This window comes from Chanodichthys erythropterus, chromosome 24 (genome assembly GCF_024489055.1).
Source record: "Chanodichthys erythropterus isolate Z2021 chromosome 24, ASM2448905v1, whole genome shotgun sequence".
Lineage (NCBI taxonomy): Eukaryota > Metazoa > Chordata > Actinopteri > Cypriniformes > Xenocyprididae > Chanodichthys > Chanodichthys erythropterus.
The window spans coordinates 11,852,978-11,869,795 of NC_090244.1; the positions used below are offsets into that span (position 1 = coordinate 11,852,978).

Below are 16,818 nucleotides of genomic sequence, written 5' to 3' on the forward strand. Positions count from 1 at the left end.
AGAACTGCCTTATTAAACTAAAGATAATCAGGTTTCATTTATGAATGACCTTAGGAACTCAAAGAGATGCGTTTGCTCGTTTGATTACCGAGTGCTTCAGGGATTTATGCATCACACACAATACACAAGAACAAAGCTGAAACTAATCAGAATGCCATTTGCTAATTACTTTGTTTAATTCCTCCCAACTTCTAAATCAGTAATTAGCACAAATAATTATACGTTAGAACTGTTGCACAATGTCATGGTAAAGTTTGTTCTGTTTGCTTTTCAGTTCCAGTAATTAAAGTAATATTTGAGTGCCGTTAGATGTACGCCAGTCAGAAGCTTTACTCGTTAACACCTACAGAGTCTGTAAATAACAACAGCAGTCAAAAAGTATTAAAGACCCTACAGCAGACAGTGTTTGACATATAAAATGTCTTTATAATTCAGTTAAAATATTTTCTAAGACATCCTCCATATATTGAATATATAAAAATTGCCAATGTTTATAGAAGGGGAAGCAACAAATTAGTTTAACCTAATGATTCTGTAATAAACTCCAGTATTTTCTCGACAACTTTTAAGACAGCACAACTTTTCCTGCCCTTGAAGTGTTGAAGTAGAATTACACAAATGAATTACATGCATCAGTAAAACAAGAAAACAAACAGCTGTTATTGTGCCTTATTCATCTGAAATGTCAAACAAAAAAATCTGTACATTTCATCATGGAATTATTAATTGCTTCATAATAAACCTAAATTGAGTAAACATGCCTCGACAAACAATCTGTTTTCTCTGTTACATGTGGCATCTTTCACAGTGCTCATTAAAGACTTTGTTAATTAGCAGCTGGAGACAGTGGCTGAGGTGTGCACAAGTGTGATTTTTTTTTTTCTTCTTTCTTTCTTTTTCTGCCCTCTGTAGACTATGACACTCGTGATATCTTAGATAATTCCCAGCACAATTAACAAAAATCCACCAACTTTTTTTGCAACCCTTGTCACAGTGTTTTTGTAATTTTGTCAAAGTAAAATATCACTATTTTATGACATCCTGTTTTAATATGTTTCCATTTTTTATCAGCTCAGTTCTGTATCTGAACAATAGTTCAACACATCTAAGATTTTTGCAGGTAAATAAGGTATCATTAGAATTTATAGTAACACTTCCATTTAACATTATTAACTACATTACTTAACATTAACTAACGATGAAAAATACTTATAAAGCATTTCTTAATCTTAGTTAATGTTAATTCCAGAGTTTACAGCATTTATTACATTATTAAAATCAGAATTTGCATTATAGTTAAAGAGATAGTTCACCCAAAAATGAAAATTCTATCATAATTTACACAACCCAATGTTGTTCCAAACCTGTATAATTTTCTTTGTTCTGTTGAACACAAAGGAAGATATTTTGAGGAATGTGATAAACTGAACAGTTTTGGGGCACCATTGACTTCCATAGTAGTTTTTTTCCTACTATGGAAGTCAATGGTGCCCCAAAGTGGCCTAGTTACAAACGTTCATCAAAATATCTTCCTTTGTGCTCAACAGAACAAACTTAAGGGTGAGTAAATGATGAGAGAATTTTCATTTTTAGGTGAACTATCCCTTTAAAGGTGCCCTAGAACCAGTTTTTACAAGATGTAATATAAGTCTAAGGTGTCCCCTGAATGTGTCTGTGAAGTTTCAGCTCAAAATACCCAACAGATTTTTTTTTTATTAATTTTTTTTAACTGCCTATTTTGGGGCATCATTAACTATGCACCAATTCAGGCTGCGGCCCCTTTAAATCGCGCACTTTCTGCCCCCCGAGCTCTCGACTATAATACAGTGCATTAGTTCACACAGCTAATATAACTCTCAAATGGATCTGTACAAGATGTTCGTCATGCATACTGCATGCATGCTTCAGATCATGTGAGTATAGTATTTATTTGGATGTTTATATTTGATTCTGAATGAGTTTGAGGCTGTGCTTCATGGCTAAAGCTAACATTACACACTGTTGGAGAGATTTAAAAAGAATGAAGTTGTGTTTATGAATTATACAGACTGCAAGTGTTTAAAAATTAAAATAGCGGCGGCTCTCGTCTCCGTGAATACAGTAAGAAATTATGGTAACTTTAACCACATTTAACAGTACATTAGCAACATGCTAACGAAACATTTATAAAGAGAATTCACAAATATCACTAAAAATATCATGTAATCATGGGTAATGTCAGTTATTATCACTCCATCTGCCATTTTTCGCTATTGTTCTTGCTTGCTTACCTAGTCTGATGATTCATCTGTGCACATCCAGACGTTAATACTGCCTGCCCTTGTGTAATGCCTTGAACATGAGCTGGCATATGCAAATATTGGGGGCGTACATATTAATGATCCCGACTGTTACGTAACAGTCGGTGTTATGTTGAGATTCGCCTGTTTTCCGGAGGTCTTTTAAACAAATGAGATTTATATAAGAAGGAGGAAACAATGGTGTTTGAAACTCAATGTATGTCATTTCCATGTACTGAACTCTTGTTATTCAACTATGCCAAGATAAATTCAATTTTTTGATTCTAGGGCACCTTTAATGTTAGTTAATGCATTACCGAGGTAACTGTAAAAATACATCCATATTTCTATCTGCATGTCCAGTCATCTGTTTCCACCTATATCATATCAAATGAATGTACTAACGTTACCTATAATATAATATTACCAATAAAAAAAGTGATTAATAGGAACCATTCTGGAATAAATTTAGTTATTAATTAAATTGCTCAATCTAAAAAGTGAAAAGGGTCAAATTTAAATAAATTCTGAAAATCAGCAGCTGTCACAAGCTGTGGCTGTAACTCAAACGCTGGTTTGCCTTCAGCTCGTCTCTGTTTCCATAGATGCAGCAGCACCGCTCTCGTGTTTCTCTCTAAGGCATCCGTGCGGAAACGTTAGCTTGAGGAGTTCCGCCATCTTCAAGAGCAGTGTAAAGCTCAAATATAGACATCAAATTGTTCAGCTACAAATATACGTACGAATTATTGGTGGTGTTACCCAATTTGGCTAGTTCAAAACACTGTATGATTATAAAATATGATTTTATCAAATCAGACATGTTTCTGTCAGGGCGTTAAAGAACGAGACAAACCCTCACACGGGAAGCAGCATGGACTGGAACGGCCAGCGCTAATGACAGCTGTATAGAAACGGAGAAAACACCTTCATATTAGGTTAGGAGGCGCGACAATTGCCTTATACGATACCATCCTACAATATATATATATATATACTTTTGATCACTTTGTATGCTTTTTCGGTAGTATGTGACGTGCTGTACATCCTGTCAGCTGAAGACAGACTACATTAAACCTATTTATTATTAACTAATCATTACTTTTGAAGAGTAATATGATCAATATGAATGTGTGCATGCTTTAAATTAAACGTATCTGTTGTTTTGAACAAATTATTAATGCTTTCCTCTGCATTTATGATTGTTTTCTGCAGAATTATGGCAGATACCCGTGGTCTTCATAAAGAATGGTACTCAATACTGGGTGCCTGTCCAACAGATGACATACAAGAGTTGAAACAGAAGTATCAAAAACTCATTCTCATGGTAGGTGCTCAGCAAATGTTCGCATGCATCAGTGGTTCTCAACCAGGGGGCTGGTCCCACTAAAATAATTTCAAATTAAATGCATTAAAATAATCAGAAATTGCTGAAAATCAAGCCATCATATGAAATAATTTATAACAATAATATACATTTTTAATATATATATATATATATATATATATATATATATATATATATATATATTATATATGGGACAAATATCTACATTATGGTCAGGTATATATTATACATTCATACATGTGTACATAAATATACACAAACACACTTTATTTTTGTGTACAGGTCATTGACAAATAAGGTTTTTAATAAAAAACATAATGGAGATACAGATTTTGACGTTTTATTAAGTGTTAACAATGAGATTATGTGGTTTTTATAATCAATTAACACTGTTTTTGTCATATTTTACAAGATGGTCATATTTTACAAAATTTGTCACCAGAAAAGTCATTCGGTTTAACTAAAATTTCAGTTTTACCGAAAGACACTTTTGGTTATACCAAATGACGATATTTTCAAACAATGCTAACAGACTGATATCTATCTAGCTAGCTAGCAAAAGGAAAATCAAACATTTTTTATTTAGTTCGTTTAAGTATTAAAATATTTTATCAAGTATATTTTCCATGTTTAATAGTGGTTGTACCGAATGACCTGATGTTTCAGGACATGTGTATTAGCAAGTGAAAACATTAATTTTTCAAATAGTTAAGAGAGAGTTACTTTGCTTCACGACCATGTGGTCCTTTGGCGTCTGAATGATGTCACATCCTGTCACATGATATTGACCGCATGACTTGATCCAAAAATTATATTGGTTACTCCGAATGACATCAATGAAATTAATTTTTATGGACATTCTTTCTCATAACAAAGCAACGACTTCTACACATAATTTTAATACCATTTTGCACTATGTTGATGTATGATATTATAAAATCATGCCAGAATAAAAATTATATATATTTATTAAATTTTAAGACAATTTAATCACAAATGAAATGGCTGTATTGGCCTTTGGACGGTTAAACTGAATGACCTTTTGACACTTCAAAATCTTTTAAATACCTCTATATGTAGCAAAATATAATTAATAACTTTTGGATTCAATAAAAGAGATCTAGTTGTAATACATTACATACTTTGGATGTCATATCTTTTTTTTTTTCATAAATATATGCCTTTGGACAAAAAAAATGCACCGTCACGTAATTGACCCATACTCATGTGTATCAAATATTTACATTATGGTCAGAATTGTGCAGACCAACAAGCAATTCTTGAAACTTCTGAAGTCTAAGAGTATCAATAATATATATGAATATTAGGTTGGAAAACAGTGGGCCTTGGAGTCAGTTAAATGTTATTTAATACACACTAAATGCTGTATGTTATGCAGTGCATGTCTACTGAGCTCAAAGTGATCAAATTGATACCGAGATAACGATTATTCTTGATTCTCCCATCAAACTTTCCTCCAAGGGCAAATTGTTCTTGCTAAATACAAGCTTTGAAAACATATGCACAATTAATCAATAGCATCGGTATTTCTCATTAATACACATTGCAGGTTGATTTATCCCAGTCAAGTTATACTTAAGCTGATTTGTTTAATCCCAAACCCATTTTAATTACAGCAATCTCATAACACCAGTCGATCAATCAGGATGTGTGCCATGCAATTTGTAGAAGCAGTTTGAAGACTCCAGTCCAAATATGCCTTACGCAACATACAGCAGGAGAGTGATTGGTAATGAAATTGATAACTTTTTAGCCAGTCATAGTCAAACGAATCAGCATCTTGTGATAGAAATGACATCACATATTGGTTTCTTCATATTATAGCTAGACAGTTGGGCAGGAGTCCGTTTACTGATTCGTAATTCAGCATTACCATTGTAACCTCAGTCTATAATGCTGTAATACCAGTCACTCAGTGTCCTGCCTCATTCCTTCTGAGATCAGCCTGACAGTAGGTGGCAGTAGTGTGATGGCAGTAGCCTTTGTGCCCCGGTCTCTCTCCTCCCTCTCCATTGAAGCAGAAAGCGGCTGCAGGCAGCACACCAGAGCCCAGCGGAGGATGTGGCAGTGCTCCCTTCGCAGCCTCTGAGAGATGATGATGTATTGTTAGAGCTGGCGAGTGCTCCAAATTGCCCAGCCCTTTATATTGTGTTCCTGCTCTCCAAGCTCCATTAGCCCCAGTAAATGAATATTTTACAATGCGTGCAAAGAGACAGCAATTAAAGCGTGTAACTCCAGAGGGGCAGGAGGACGGGCTGCTCTAACAGAGCTCCAGCCTCGCGTTGTGTTATGTATTTATGACAAGTACCTGAGCTATACAGACTGGAAATTGTGAAGTGACACTATGGTAAATGTGTGATAACCACATTAGTGTGAATACATCTTAAGAAAACAGTATACTGTAGTATACTGTAGTTTTTCATAAGTTATATATTGTATTTTTTTTTTTTTAAAAGATGGCCCAGATTCTGAAAGTATTATATACAGCATGGAACAACTTTGGGATTTAATTTTGTGTATATATAACATTTTAACATTACTAGAGTTCAAAAGTTTGGGATGTTTTTAATGAAATTAATACTTTTTTCCATCAAGTATGCATTAAATCAATCAAAAGTGACATTTATAATTTTGCATTGTTATTTAACTTTCTATTCATTAAAGAATCCTGAAAATAAATTATTGCGGTTTCCACAAAAATATTAAGCAGCACAACTGTTTCAACATTTATGATATGAAAAGTTTCTTGAGTACCAACTCAGCATATTAAAAGAATCATGAATACTGATGCCATTGATCAATCAAATCAATAATGAAAAAATATAATAATATTAAAGAGAGAGTTCACCCAAAAGTGAAAATTCTTTCATCGTTTACTCATTGTTCCAAACCTGTAATGGAAGATATTTTGAACAATGTTGGTAGGCATTGACTTCCATAGTATTTTTTTCCTACTATGGAAGTCAACCTACCATCAACTGTCTGGTTACCAACATTCTTAAAAATATCTACTTTTGTGTTCAACAGAAGAAAGAAATTCATACAGGTTTGGAACAACATGAGGGTGAATAAATGATGGTAGAATTTTCATTTTTGGGTGAACTATCCCTTTAAATAATGAATTATGCTTAATACAGTGTTTTTTTACATTACATTTATTAGGTAATTTATTGGTAGATGCCTAAACTTAGATCAATTAAAAATATATTCATACATTTTTACTTTTTAAAAAATCTTGCATTTTCAAATTCAACCCAGCGTATCTTCATCCTTCCATCAGACACTCAATCAAACGCTCTGTTACGACAGACCTGAAACTCAGTTCACAGGGACTGTCTATTTGACAAAAGACTACCCAGGGAGATGTTTGTGGAGCAGCGGTATGTGCTTGCCAGGGCTAAGCTGCACTTCACACCTGTGGTCCTGACTCCTCAAGCTCACCTACAAAGAGTAGAGGGAAGAAAAACCCTATCTCCGATTCCGCCACTGGGGAAAGAGTCTAATTCTCTAGCAAAATCTGGCATCCTGCTGGAGGTAACTGAGAAATTGTGCTGCCAAGCTTGCACAACTATTCTCAGGGTTCAGGAACGGAGCTGTTTTTCCTTTTCTGTGCTGGCTGAGAATAGCTGTTGGACATATTACTTTGGGAAAGGTGGTTCAGCTTGCCACACCACTGATATTTAAACCGATGTTTTTGCACATGCATCTTCATTGCCATTATGGGTACTAAAATACACCCCAAAACGCGTCTCTCTCTCTCTTTTTTTTCCCCCCACCAACATGTGACTTTCCGTGTTGTGAACGTTCATTAAAATACCATCTTCAAATAGACAAATTTAAGCATTACATTATATAGTTTGTTGACGCACAAGGCTTGGCTTTGTATTTTAGAGATATAAGGTTGACACCTGGTGCACTGTATTATATTTTCACTGTTATTCTATGTAGATGGCTTCGCTGATTTAAAGTTTCACTTGCGGCTCAAGTTTTCACTTTAGCTATTTAGCTTTGGTCATTCTCTGATCCTCTGATCTGAAGCATCCTAAACACAAATCGATTTAATCCTCTTAGCTGGTATCCTGTGCAGTTCCTAATCTTAATGTCTTTTTTACTCTGGTACTTTTAATTAAACTGAGATTTGAGTGAAGAAGAATGTTTTTCTTGCATTTTACCAACTTGAAATTCTTCTCAGATTGTAATGGTGGCCTGGATTGAATGCACTGCCAAAAGCCTTTCCATCAATTGGATGGCTGCAATGAATGATTTACGTTAGTATATTTAAGGATCTTTCAGTTAAAGTTCATTGGCCCCTCTTTTTCATATTTTAGAGTGGGCTGCGAGGCAGCAGAGCGCTGTGTCCTCTTTCACCCGATCTGTAAAAATGCCAAGAAACGGTTAATGATTCTCTCAATCAGGAAGTTAATTTTTGGCTTGTTGCTGAAGTTGCTTTTCTGTTCCTCTTCTCATCACATTCTGACCGCCCATTAACAAAGTGAAAACAACAACAAAAACACAAACAGAGAAGGGGACGGGGAGGGGAGGGATGAACGGGAAACAACGGAGAACGGGCACCCTTATATTTTAATTAGTTTTAAACGTAATTGCTTGAAATGATTAGTTGAATTCAGTCTTCCTGTTACTTAAAATTAAAAATATAATCGCTGTGGACAGTAATTGGCTTGCCCCAGATTGTCGGTTATTGTAGCCCAGTGTCACCCCATGCATCATTACCCGACTTTGGCGGCGATGCAGCTTCTGAACTATAGTGACCATACAAAAACACAAACACACACACATGCAATGCTGCGCTTGCCTGTGCCAGAGCATAATCAGAGTTTGGTTGAATGCCTGCTCGAAAGGATCTAAGTTGTTTTCCGTTTGCCCCTTTCAACCTTGCTCTTCTCCAGTGGGCGAATGAAGTGCCCCACGGCTCAGCCGACCCTCGACCCCCTCTAATCGATAGCCACAGCCCACGATCCATAGATTCCTCAAGGAAAATGACTCTGCGCTGTAAGGATCCATCCAGGCTGGAAGGGACTGGCAAAATAACCCTGAAAGCTCACTTTAGGCTGCATTAGACTTCGGGGTAAAAAATGTTTATTTTGGTGAAGCTGTGAGACGGTGAGAACTGTCATATTTTAGGACACAGTGGGGATTGCATTAGTGTTTTTGGCTGGAGGAAGGAGGCGGCCTTTGCCCTTCTAACTGTCTACTCGGTCTAGTCTTGTCATTGAAAAGACATATCTGTCCTAACTGATATATATTTTGCACCATTGTCCGTTTTTGTGTCCATGGTCTGCCTTCTCTGGTAAATTGTCCAAAAGCACAGCAAATTGCCCATGAACTTTTTTTGTCAAGGCTTGTCATCTTGTTTACATTTTTTTTTATTATTCTACCTTTTGTATCTCCAATCATATTGACAGTTTCTGTTGTGGTTTAGTTGCATAAAAAATGTTTTTGTCCAAATGTAATAGTTTCAATCAAGCAAGACTGTCATTGGTTGTCATTACTGACTTTATCATTCTGCATTCTGATTGGCAGTTTCATCCAGACAAGCAGAGGCCGGACATATCAGAAGGGGAGGCGGAGCAGCACCTGCAGAGATTCATTGACATCGATCAGGCTTGGAAGATCTTGAGTAATGAGGAGAGCAGGAAGGAGTACAACCTCCAGCTACGGGGTACGATCCTTCCTGTCTATCCTCTTGTGAACTTTCAAACTCATCCTTCTAAGTGCTGAAACTGTACTACAGTGGATTTGGAGGAATTGTGTTTAGATGGGCTTCGCTGTATTGAATTTCGTAAATGCTTTTGCTAAGCGACCACACTTAGGGACCAAAATATCATAGAGACATGAAGTGGGCTTGTTTGCTAATTAATCACCTTGCAACACCCTAGAAACCACCCAGAATACTCTGAAATTTTCAGTTTCATTCAGTATTGAAACTACAGTTTTTGGAAGAATTCTGTTTGGATGCAATGGGCTTCATTTTATCGAATTTTTAAAATAATCACTGATTATAAAATGGCCAAAAATAATCACACTAAAGGTACGGTTACATTTTACCATTATTCAGCGAATTTTCACAGACGAAAATCCAGTCATTTCAATAGGAATCTGCATGATTGGGAGTTTTGTGAATGGCAAAAAAGTTCCCCATGCAGGTTTTGCTTGTTCAGGTTGGTCGAGTGAATTCACCATGCTGACCAACAGAAGGCTGCTTGGTTTGGAAGTGAATTCTGTGTGAGCGGTGCTTCATACATTGCTACATTATGGTCAATGTACATTTTTTGCCCTTAAAATTTTGTAGAAATTTTGTTAATGACACCGCACCTTAAAAGTGAAGAAGGGATCATATTTAGGGACCTGAATATCATAGAGACATGGAAAGGACACTTCTGACTCGATAAATAAGTAGGGCTTTTAAAGATTTTTCTAATCAACAAATAGTCATTTAAGTGATAAGTCGACTAATCCCACGTGTATATTAATAAGCCATATAAATCATAATAATGAGCCTTAAGTTGCCTATATATAATACATAGCCTAATCAGCGAAAAAACAGCAGGGAGAAACATTTTAATAAGGCAAAATATATATCAGTTAGGACAGATATGTCTTTTCAATGACAAGACTAGACCAAGTAGACAGTTAGAAGGGTAAAGGCTGCCTCCTTCCTCCAGCCAAAAACACTCATGCAATGTCTAAACCATTTTAAAAATGTATTGCTAATGTTTTCTGTGTTTTCGGGTAAGTGGACGATGCTGAATCTCCACAGTAGTGGACTCGCCTATATGCACGTTTCACACAGATTACATAATCTGAGAATATTTGTTTTCCACTTGAATTGGTTGACAATCTCTTGACATTTCATGCTTTCTATAGATATATTTCTCATGTCTGTGAGGCAAGTATACACTGAGATTTGGTTTATTTTTTTGACATGCTCAAGTTTACACAGACAGAGACGGCAGAAAGCACATCCTGTATGTTTTCTTTATTTTACAAAGGCATAACGTTTTCTTGTTATAGTGAGTTTACACAAATAAAAGTTTTTACAGTTTTGAATGATATATTACTCTTATCTGTATGACCAAAAATTTCTGCTTTATCAGGAAAAAATGCAAGTGATCACGCCGGTGCTTCCATGTCTTTCAGTATAAGCGTGCTATACTTCAGCTTCCACACAAACACTTGCTTATGCACCTAATAATAGCACACATTTATCTATGCTTACGTTAGAGCGAGCAGCTATGTAAAGTTACATATGTACTACTTACATGTTTCACATGGTAAGCCATATTTGAAGTCAGTGGATGATGGGTGAACATTTGGATTTCCTGCCAGACATACTGTACTTACCAAACGACCCACGGTTAATGTTCTGTTCCTCATGGACTGCTTGACTTCGCCACAGGTTTTTTTTTGTTTTCTAACACTGATGAGTACAACTCCTGTTTACTTTGGAAAAATAACATACAAATTCATCATTCATTTCCGTGCATCGTTGATCATTTATTAAGAGCATAAAGCAGATTTGTCACTAGCCCTTTGGCAAACTAAAATTGTCTGAAATATTTAAAATACCAAAGGAAGGAATGAGAACGGAGCTGTTGTCTTTGATCTGGACAGATGCTTCCTTACAGAAGAGCGTAGCAAGAATTGTGGGTACTAGAGGAGGAGGGACATAAAGAGAGAGAGCAAGAGAAAATGTAGGTCAGGTCTGTCACACATGGCCAGTTCTTACATGAAGTGATAGTCTGCTTCTCTCCTCTCTCGCCTAAGGAACAAGCTCCCCCTAGCCCTCCATTAGGACCTTCAATAAGTGTACATCCAGGGTCCTGTGCGCCATTAACTGGGGAGCTGTGGCATCGCCTTTGGGGGAAGAACACTTTGCACAGCTACTTGCTAACGTAGATCGCCACAGCCACAGAATTGACATTTAGAGAGTGTCCACAGAAAAGCCAGGCCTTGTCTAGGCTGCTGCACATGCAGGAGTGATGGAGTTGACCTCCTCATTTAGATGCAGTGACTTTATAACAATATCAGACACGTTTTGTTTTGACTCCATTTACAAGTATTAAATAACTTTAAATTGAGAATCAATTTTTTTTTTTTTTTATCACGATTCTAAACAGACAACTAAACAAACAACATGTAATTTACTAGAGGATCTGGAAAAATGTTAATTGCCACAGTTTATTTAAAATGTTTAATTAATTTGAATGAATTATTTAAAAATAAATCTGTTTTGGAATGAATGATTCAATGACTCACTCACAAAGACTTAATATATATCGATTAGGGAATATTACCAACTTATTTATTTATATATTTTGTATTGTTGTCAATCCATATTGCATGCATTGACTGGTGATATATAATTCTATGTGCTCATTTCCTTTATTTTTACATAACCTTTTTCTTTACCATCTTCTAATGCTCACTTAATCTTTTAAAACACTAATACTTTAATAACACTGTTAAATGTAATCTTTAGAAAGTGTTAAAATAAATATAATTTTTCATAATTACATTGTTGTGATGTCTAAATAAACCTGTAGCATTTAAAATGATTAATTTTATATTATTTTTAGGTAATATAGTATAGAATTTTAAGTTTATTGGTCATCATCACTCATAATATGAAAATAATTATTGATGTGTCGGTATTGGTGCAAAACAGTTTACACAGTTCATAGAACGTAAACTGTACAGGATGAAAACAAATATTCTCGACTCTCAATTTAAGTCTATATGGTCTGTTTTAATTAAGTTTGAGATTGATTCTGGCCAGCTGAAAGGATACACTAATCCCTATCCAACTTAAGTAGCCTGCCCTGCAGTCATTAACTGAACACTGAAATGTGTGTCAATATTGACCAGACAAGGTTTGATGTCAAATACTGTGGCCTCTATGTAAAAGGCCAAATCTAATTGGGTTTATCTTTAGCGGTCGTAAAATATATATATAGTATTTATAAATATTCATACACTCTACTTACCAGCAATGTATTCAACCTTGAATATTCATGAACGGGGTCTTATTCGTGAGATATAAGGAGAGATAACATTTTACATGTGGTTACTGTCATAGTAATAAGTCTTTATACCTTTCATCAGTTTATGCTTCTCTGATTTAATGACTGAGTTGAAATGCATCATCCCTAGCTGTACGTTCGTAACTGGAGGTTATTCTGGGGTACTCTGTCTGTATAGTATGAGGTAATTAATCGAGTTGTTGTGTTGCGTAACTGAAATCTTCCATTCGGAACTGAATTTCAAATTGATTCCCCTCAGTTTTGCTTTCTAAATGTTATACCCGAATGGGATCTGTATTCTTGAGGTGAATGGAGACACATCGGACTGCTAATGTCAAAGATGGAAGTCATTTCATTGTCTCATGAAGTGTACTTGTAGGGCATGAATGATAAAAATTAGTCGCCAGAACTGAAATGGCACCTACTTAGGACATTCCTTTAAACTAATGAAAAGAAAGCTTGATAAAACGTTGAATTCAAACCTGTTAATTGCCAATATCTCAGACAGGCTGTTAGAAAAGGACAAGAACCGTTGCTTGGAAGTGTCACGTCTTCGGATTTCTTAATTCATTAGGAAGTGAAGAGATCTAATTTCATTCTCGGCCTCTTGACAATTAATTGTCGTATTGCACTTTTCACACACAGTTTTAGTTTCAAATTCACTTATTAGCAGCCTTTGAAGAAGAGCCTTATGAGATGCCCAGTATTCCCTGCTTTAATATTCAATGAATATTTTAAGGCAACTCATTTGTGTGTATTCATAGCAGCAGTAGGAGACATGAAGGCTTCGCTAGGACACTCTAAATGACCTCAGATGACTTCGCAGCTTCCCTTTTTCTAAATCTCTTATAAGTGGAACAGCGGCCCAGCAATCCTCTGTGATTATTGCTTAAATATTTCAACGAGCAAGGATTGCTCTGGAAACTTCTTGCAGATGCTTTGACTCTTCTAGACACTCTTTCCTGTGAAAGCTCAAAGGTTCAGGATGTGGCTTATTTTTTTGACAAAAATTCATATATATATATATATATATATATATATATATATATATATATATATATATATATATATATATATATTTTTTATAATGGTTATAGTATATATTGCATTCCTCAGTGTTATTGTAAAATGCAATGCTAAAAGGTCTTCTTAACTGGTCCTTGAGGAAAAACTGGTTTGTTCATGATAGAAAGAGAGCATATTGTCTCATTTCTTGCTTCATCCTGGATTGATCATCAATTTGACTTCATCTTCATATTATGTTTCTCTCTGCAGCACATGAACTGAAACAGAGCTGGCCAGTGGACGCTCATATAACACTAGATGACATGAACTGGGATTGTGGTTAGTCAGAACCCTGTTCTCAAGCTATTTACTGGTTATGTTTTAGTCTGGGTTATAATTATAAAGCATCTCTTCTGTTTCAGACACTGAGTGTTATACATATGGCTGCCGCTGTGGAGGAGAATTCATCTTAGAGAAGGACGACGCACAAGAAATGGAAACAGTTGTGTGCTGCAGTTCCTGTTCGCTCAGCATTGAAGTTAAGAAGGTTACATGACACGTTTGGATACTTCAGACTAGTTTCGTATTGGACTCATTACTAAATTAGAACTTATTCTATGGACACATAGTAGATTTTACCATGAAGCCTGGCACCTATGAGGAATTATTTGTTTTGTTTTAGGAACTGTCCAAATTTTTCATGAGATGGATTCAAATTCAAAACAGTATACACTAAACATTTTCTAAAATTAAATATTTATTAATGAATTCAAAGACATTTTTTCTTAAAGCTATTTGTAATGGTCACTTTTAAGTGACCACATTGTAAAAACCTGCCCATTATCCTTTTTTTTCCCCTTTCTTTCTTGTGGAAGGGTGCAGCGTATTTCATTGTACCTTTTAGCAAGTGCATCACCAAATAACTGTTTCCAGAATTGGGTCACACTAGACTCTCACTGTCACAGAAAGCCCTTGGTTGTTTCCTTTAAGCTAGACGTGCTCTTTTACAGACCAGACGTTTACAGAAAGAAAAAAAAACATGCTGTTTGTTCCCCAGCCCCCTCCTTTCACTCCCCTGTGTTTGCGAGGACCAGACGGCTCAGTAACCTCTTAGCTCTTGTTAACTTTGTTTGCATGTAAATAAATGCAGTTTTTTCCTCCTCCAACAATGAAGTCACAAACTGCCTCCACACATCACTGGACGAAAAAGGCCCTCCAGTTAATGATGAGCTTTTCTTTTTTCTTTCGAGCCTTATTGTTCTCCGGTCCACTCAATTTTGGGGGGATCCGCGAGTTGTGGCATTGGAATAGGGTCATGGCTTTATTAAACTTCAAACAGTCATTAGGCTGTTTGCTAGAAATCTGTCGTCCCACAGTAGAAACAGCTTGATCGGGGCAAAACCACGCTTTTCATCAATGTCCTGAGGCCTGAACCGAGGCTAGACCTGCCAGTGGACCGGCAATGGACCGAACTGTAATCGACTGTGACATCAATTACGGATAATCTCATCACTTTTGGAGAGTGGGCTTGTCAAATCTCTAATTAAGTCCTCAGTTCCCCCTATATGTGCAGACAGGATCAACAACACATTATAGTGCAATGATGGACATCGTCATTCTATTTTTGAAGAGATCTAACTTTTAACCTTGCTTGCACTTTTGGGTCTGGCCAGGAGTGATTGTCCCTTTATGACTGTAAATAAATGATAAAAGAATCATAATAATTCATAAAAATTTGCATGGTGAAGATGTGTTTTCTTTAATGTTCTAGTCACTATTTTAGTGAACTGTGATTTGTATGTTGTTCAACTAAATTATTTCAGGTCTCATAAATAGATTTCAAGTCAGGTTTTGGGTTAGAAAACTAGTACGCTACATAAATAAAAAAAAGTATATTTTGTTGACTATTGTAATTACTTTTTCTGCTAAATGTTTGGAAAAATATTATTGAAAATGATTTGCCGACACCTCACCAGGACAATGGGTGCAATAGGGTGTATATTTTTGTTTTAAGTACTGACTTGTATTTCTGGGGGTAAATGACATCATAACTATTTAAGTGGAACATTGACTCTCCGTTGTTTGGTGACTGTTCTCACGTTATTTTCCCTGTTGACATCTGTGTGAACGGTAACCCAAAACCTTTGTCTAACTAAGCAAGACGTTCACTGATCCCGGTTCTTGTTCGCAGGTAGCTTTGAAAAGAGTTGCCTTTAATGCAAAGCCTGAACTCCATGGACCAGGAAGATAGGACCCTTTTCTTTGAATGAACTTTCATTACCTTTTTTGCTCTCGTGGTTTCTCATTTAATGCAGACGGTTGGACAAAAGAGGAAACCTCCCTCCCTCTTTTAACCCATCTCAGCTCAAACTTTAAAATAGCTTCTGTGTTTTGGACAAGGTTGGTATTTGCCTCTCACCTCAAAAGTGTCTAGTCAAATTTTCAGAGGAACCAACGAGTGGGAAACCTTGAGGAAGATGGCAGAGAATGTTTTTTTTTTTTTTTCTTACATAAATATTTATAATATCTCAAGCCATTATCGTTAGAAATTTTCAGAATTTATATTCATGTGATGACCTGGCCCCCAAATAAGTGGTTCACCCTCAAACACATGTCATTGGTTCATGCAGAAGTTAACATGTTTACAAACCCTAGCAATGTTTTGAAATTGGCACAGTGTTTAGTCTCTTCGGGACATCAATTAAAGGGTTAGCTCACCCAAAAATGAAAATTTTGTCATTAATTACTCACCCTCATGCCGTTCCACACCCATAAGACCTTCGTTCATCTTCAGAGCACAAATTAAGATATTTTTCATAAAATCTGATGGCTCAGTGAGGCCTCCATTGACAGCAAGACAATTAACACTTTCAGATGCTCAGAAAGCTACTAAAGACGGTTTTTAAAACAGATCATGTGACTACAGTGGTTCAACCTTCATGTTATGAATCATTGAGAACACTTTTTGTGCGCCAAAAAAAAACGTCTTTATTCAACACTATCTAGTGATGGGTGATTTCAAAACACTGCTTCATGAAGCTTCGAAGCTTTACGAATCTTTTGTTTCCAATCAGTGGTTCGGAGTGCGTATCAAAGTCATGTGAACCATTGAAATTTCGAAACACTT

At 36.0% G+C, this 16,818-nt stretch overlaps 1 protein-coding gene across 1 annotated transcript; it reads left to right on the top strand.

Moving 5' to 3' along the window:
- Window positions 1-3,115: 3,115 nt before the first annotated feature.
- Window positions 3,116-16,277, top strand: dnajc24 (DnaJ (Hsp40) homolog, subfamily C, member 24). The gene is made up of 5 exons (XM_067379374.1): window positions 3,116-3,214; window positions 3,492-3,603; window positions 9,187-9,325; window positions 13,962-14,030; window positions 14,114-16,277. Exons 2-5 carry the CDS (start codon window positions 3,496-3,498, stop codon window positions 14,245-14,247), a joined length of 450 nt encoding a protein of 149 aa, XP_067235475.1. The 5' UTR covers window positions 3,116-3,214; window positions 3,492-3,495; the 3' UTR covers window positions 14,248-16,277.
- The last annotated feature ends 541 nt before the right edge of the window (window positions 16,278-16,818 follow it).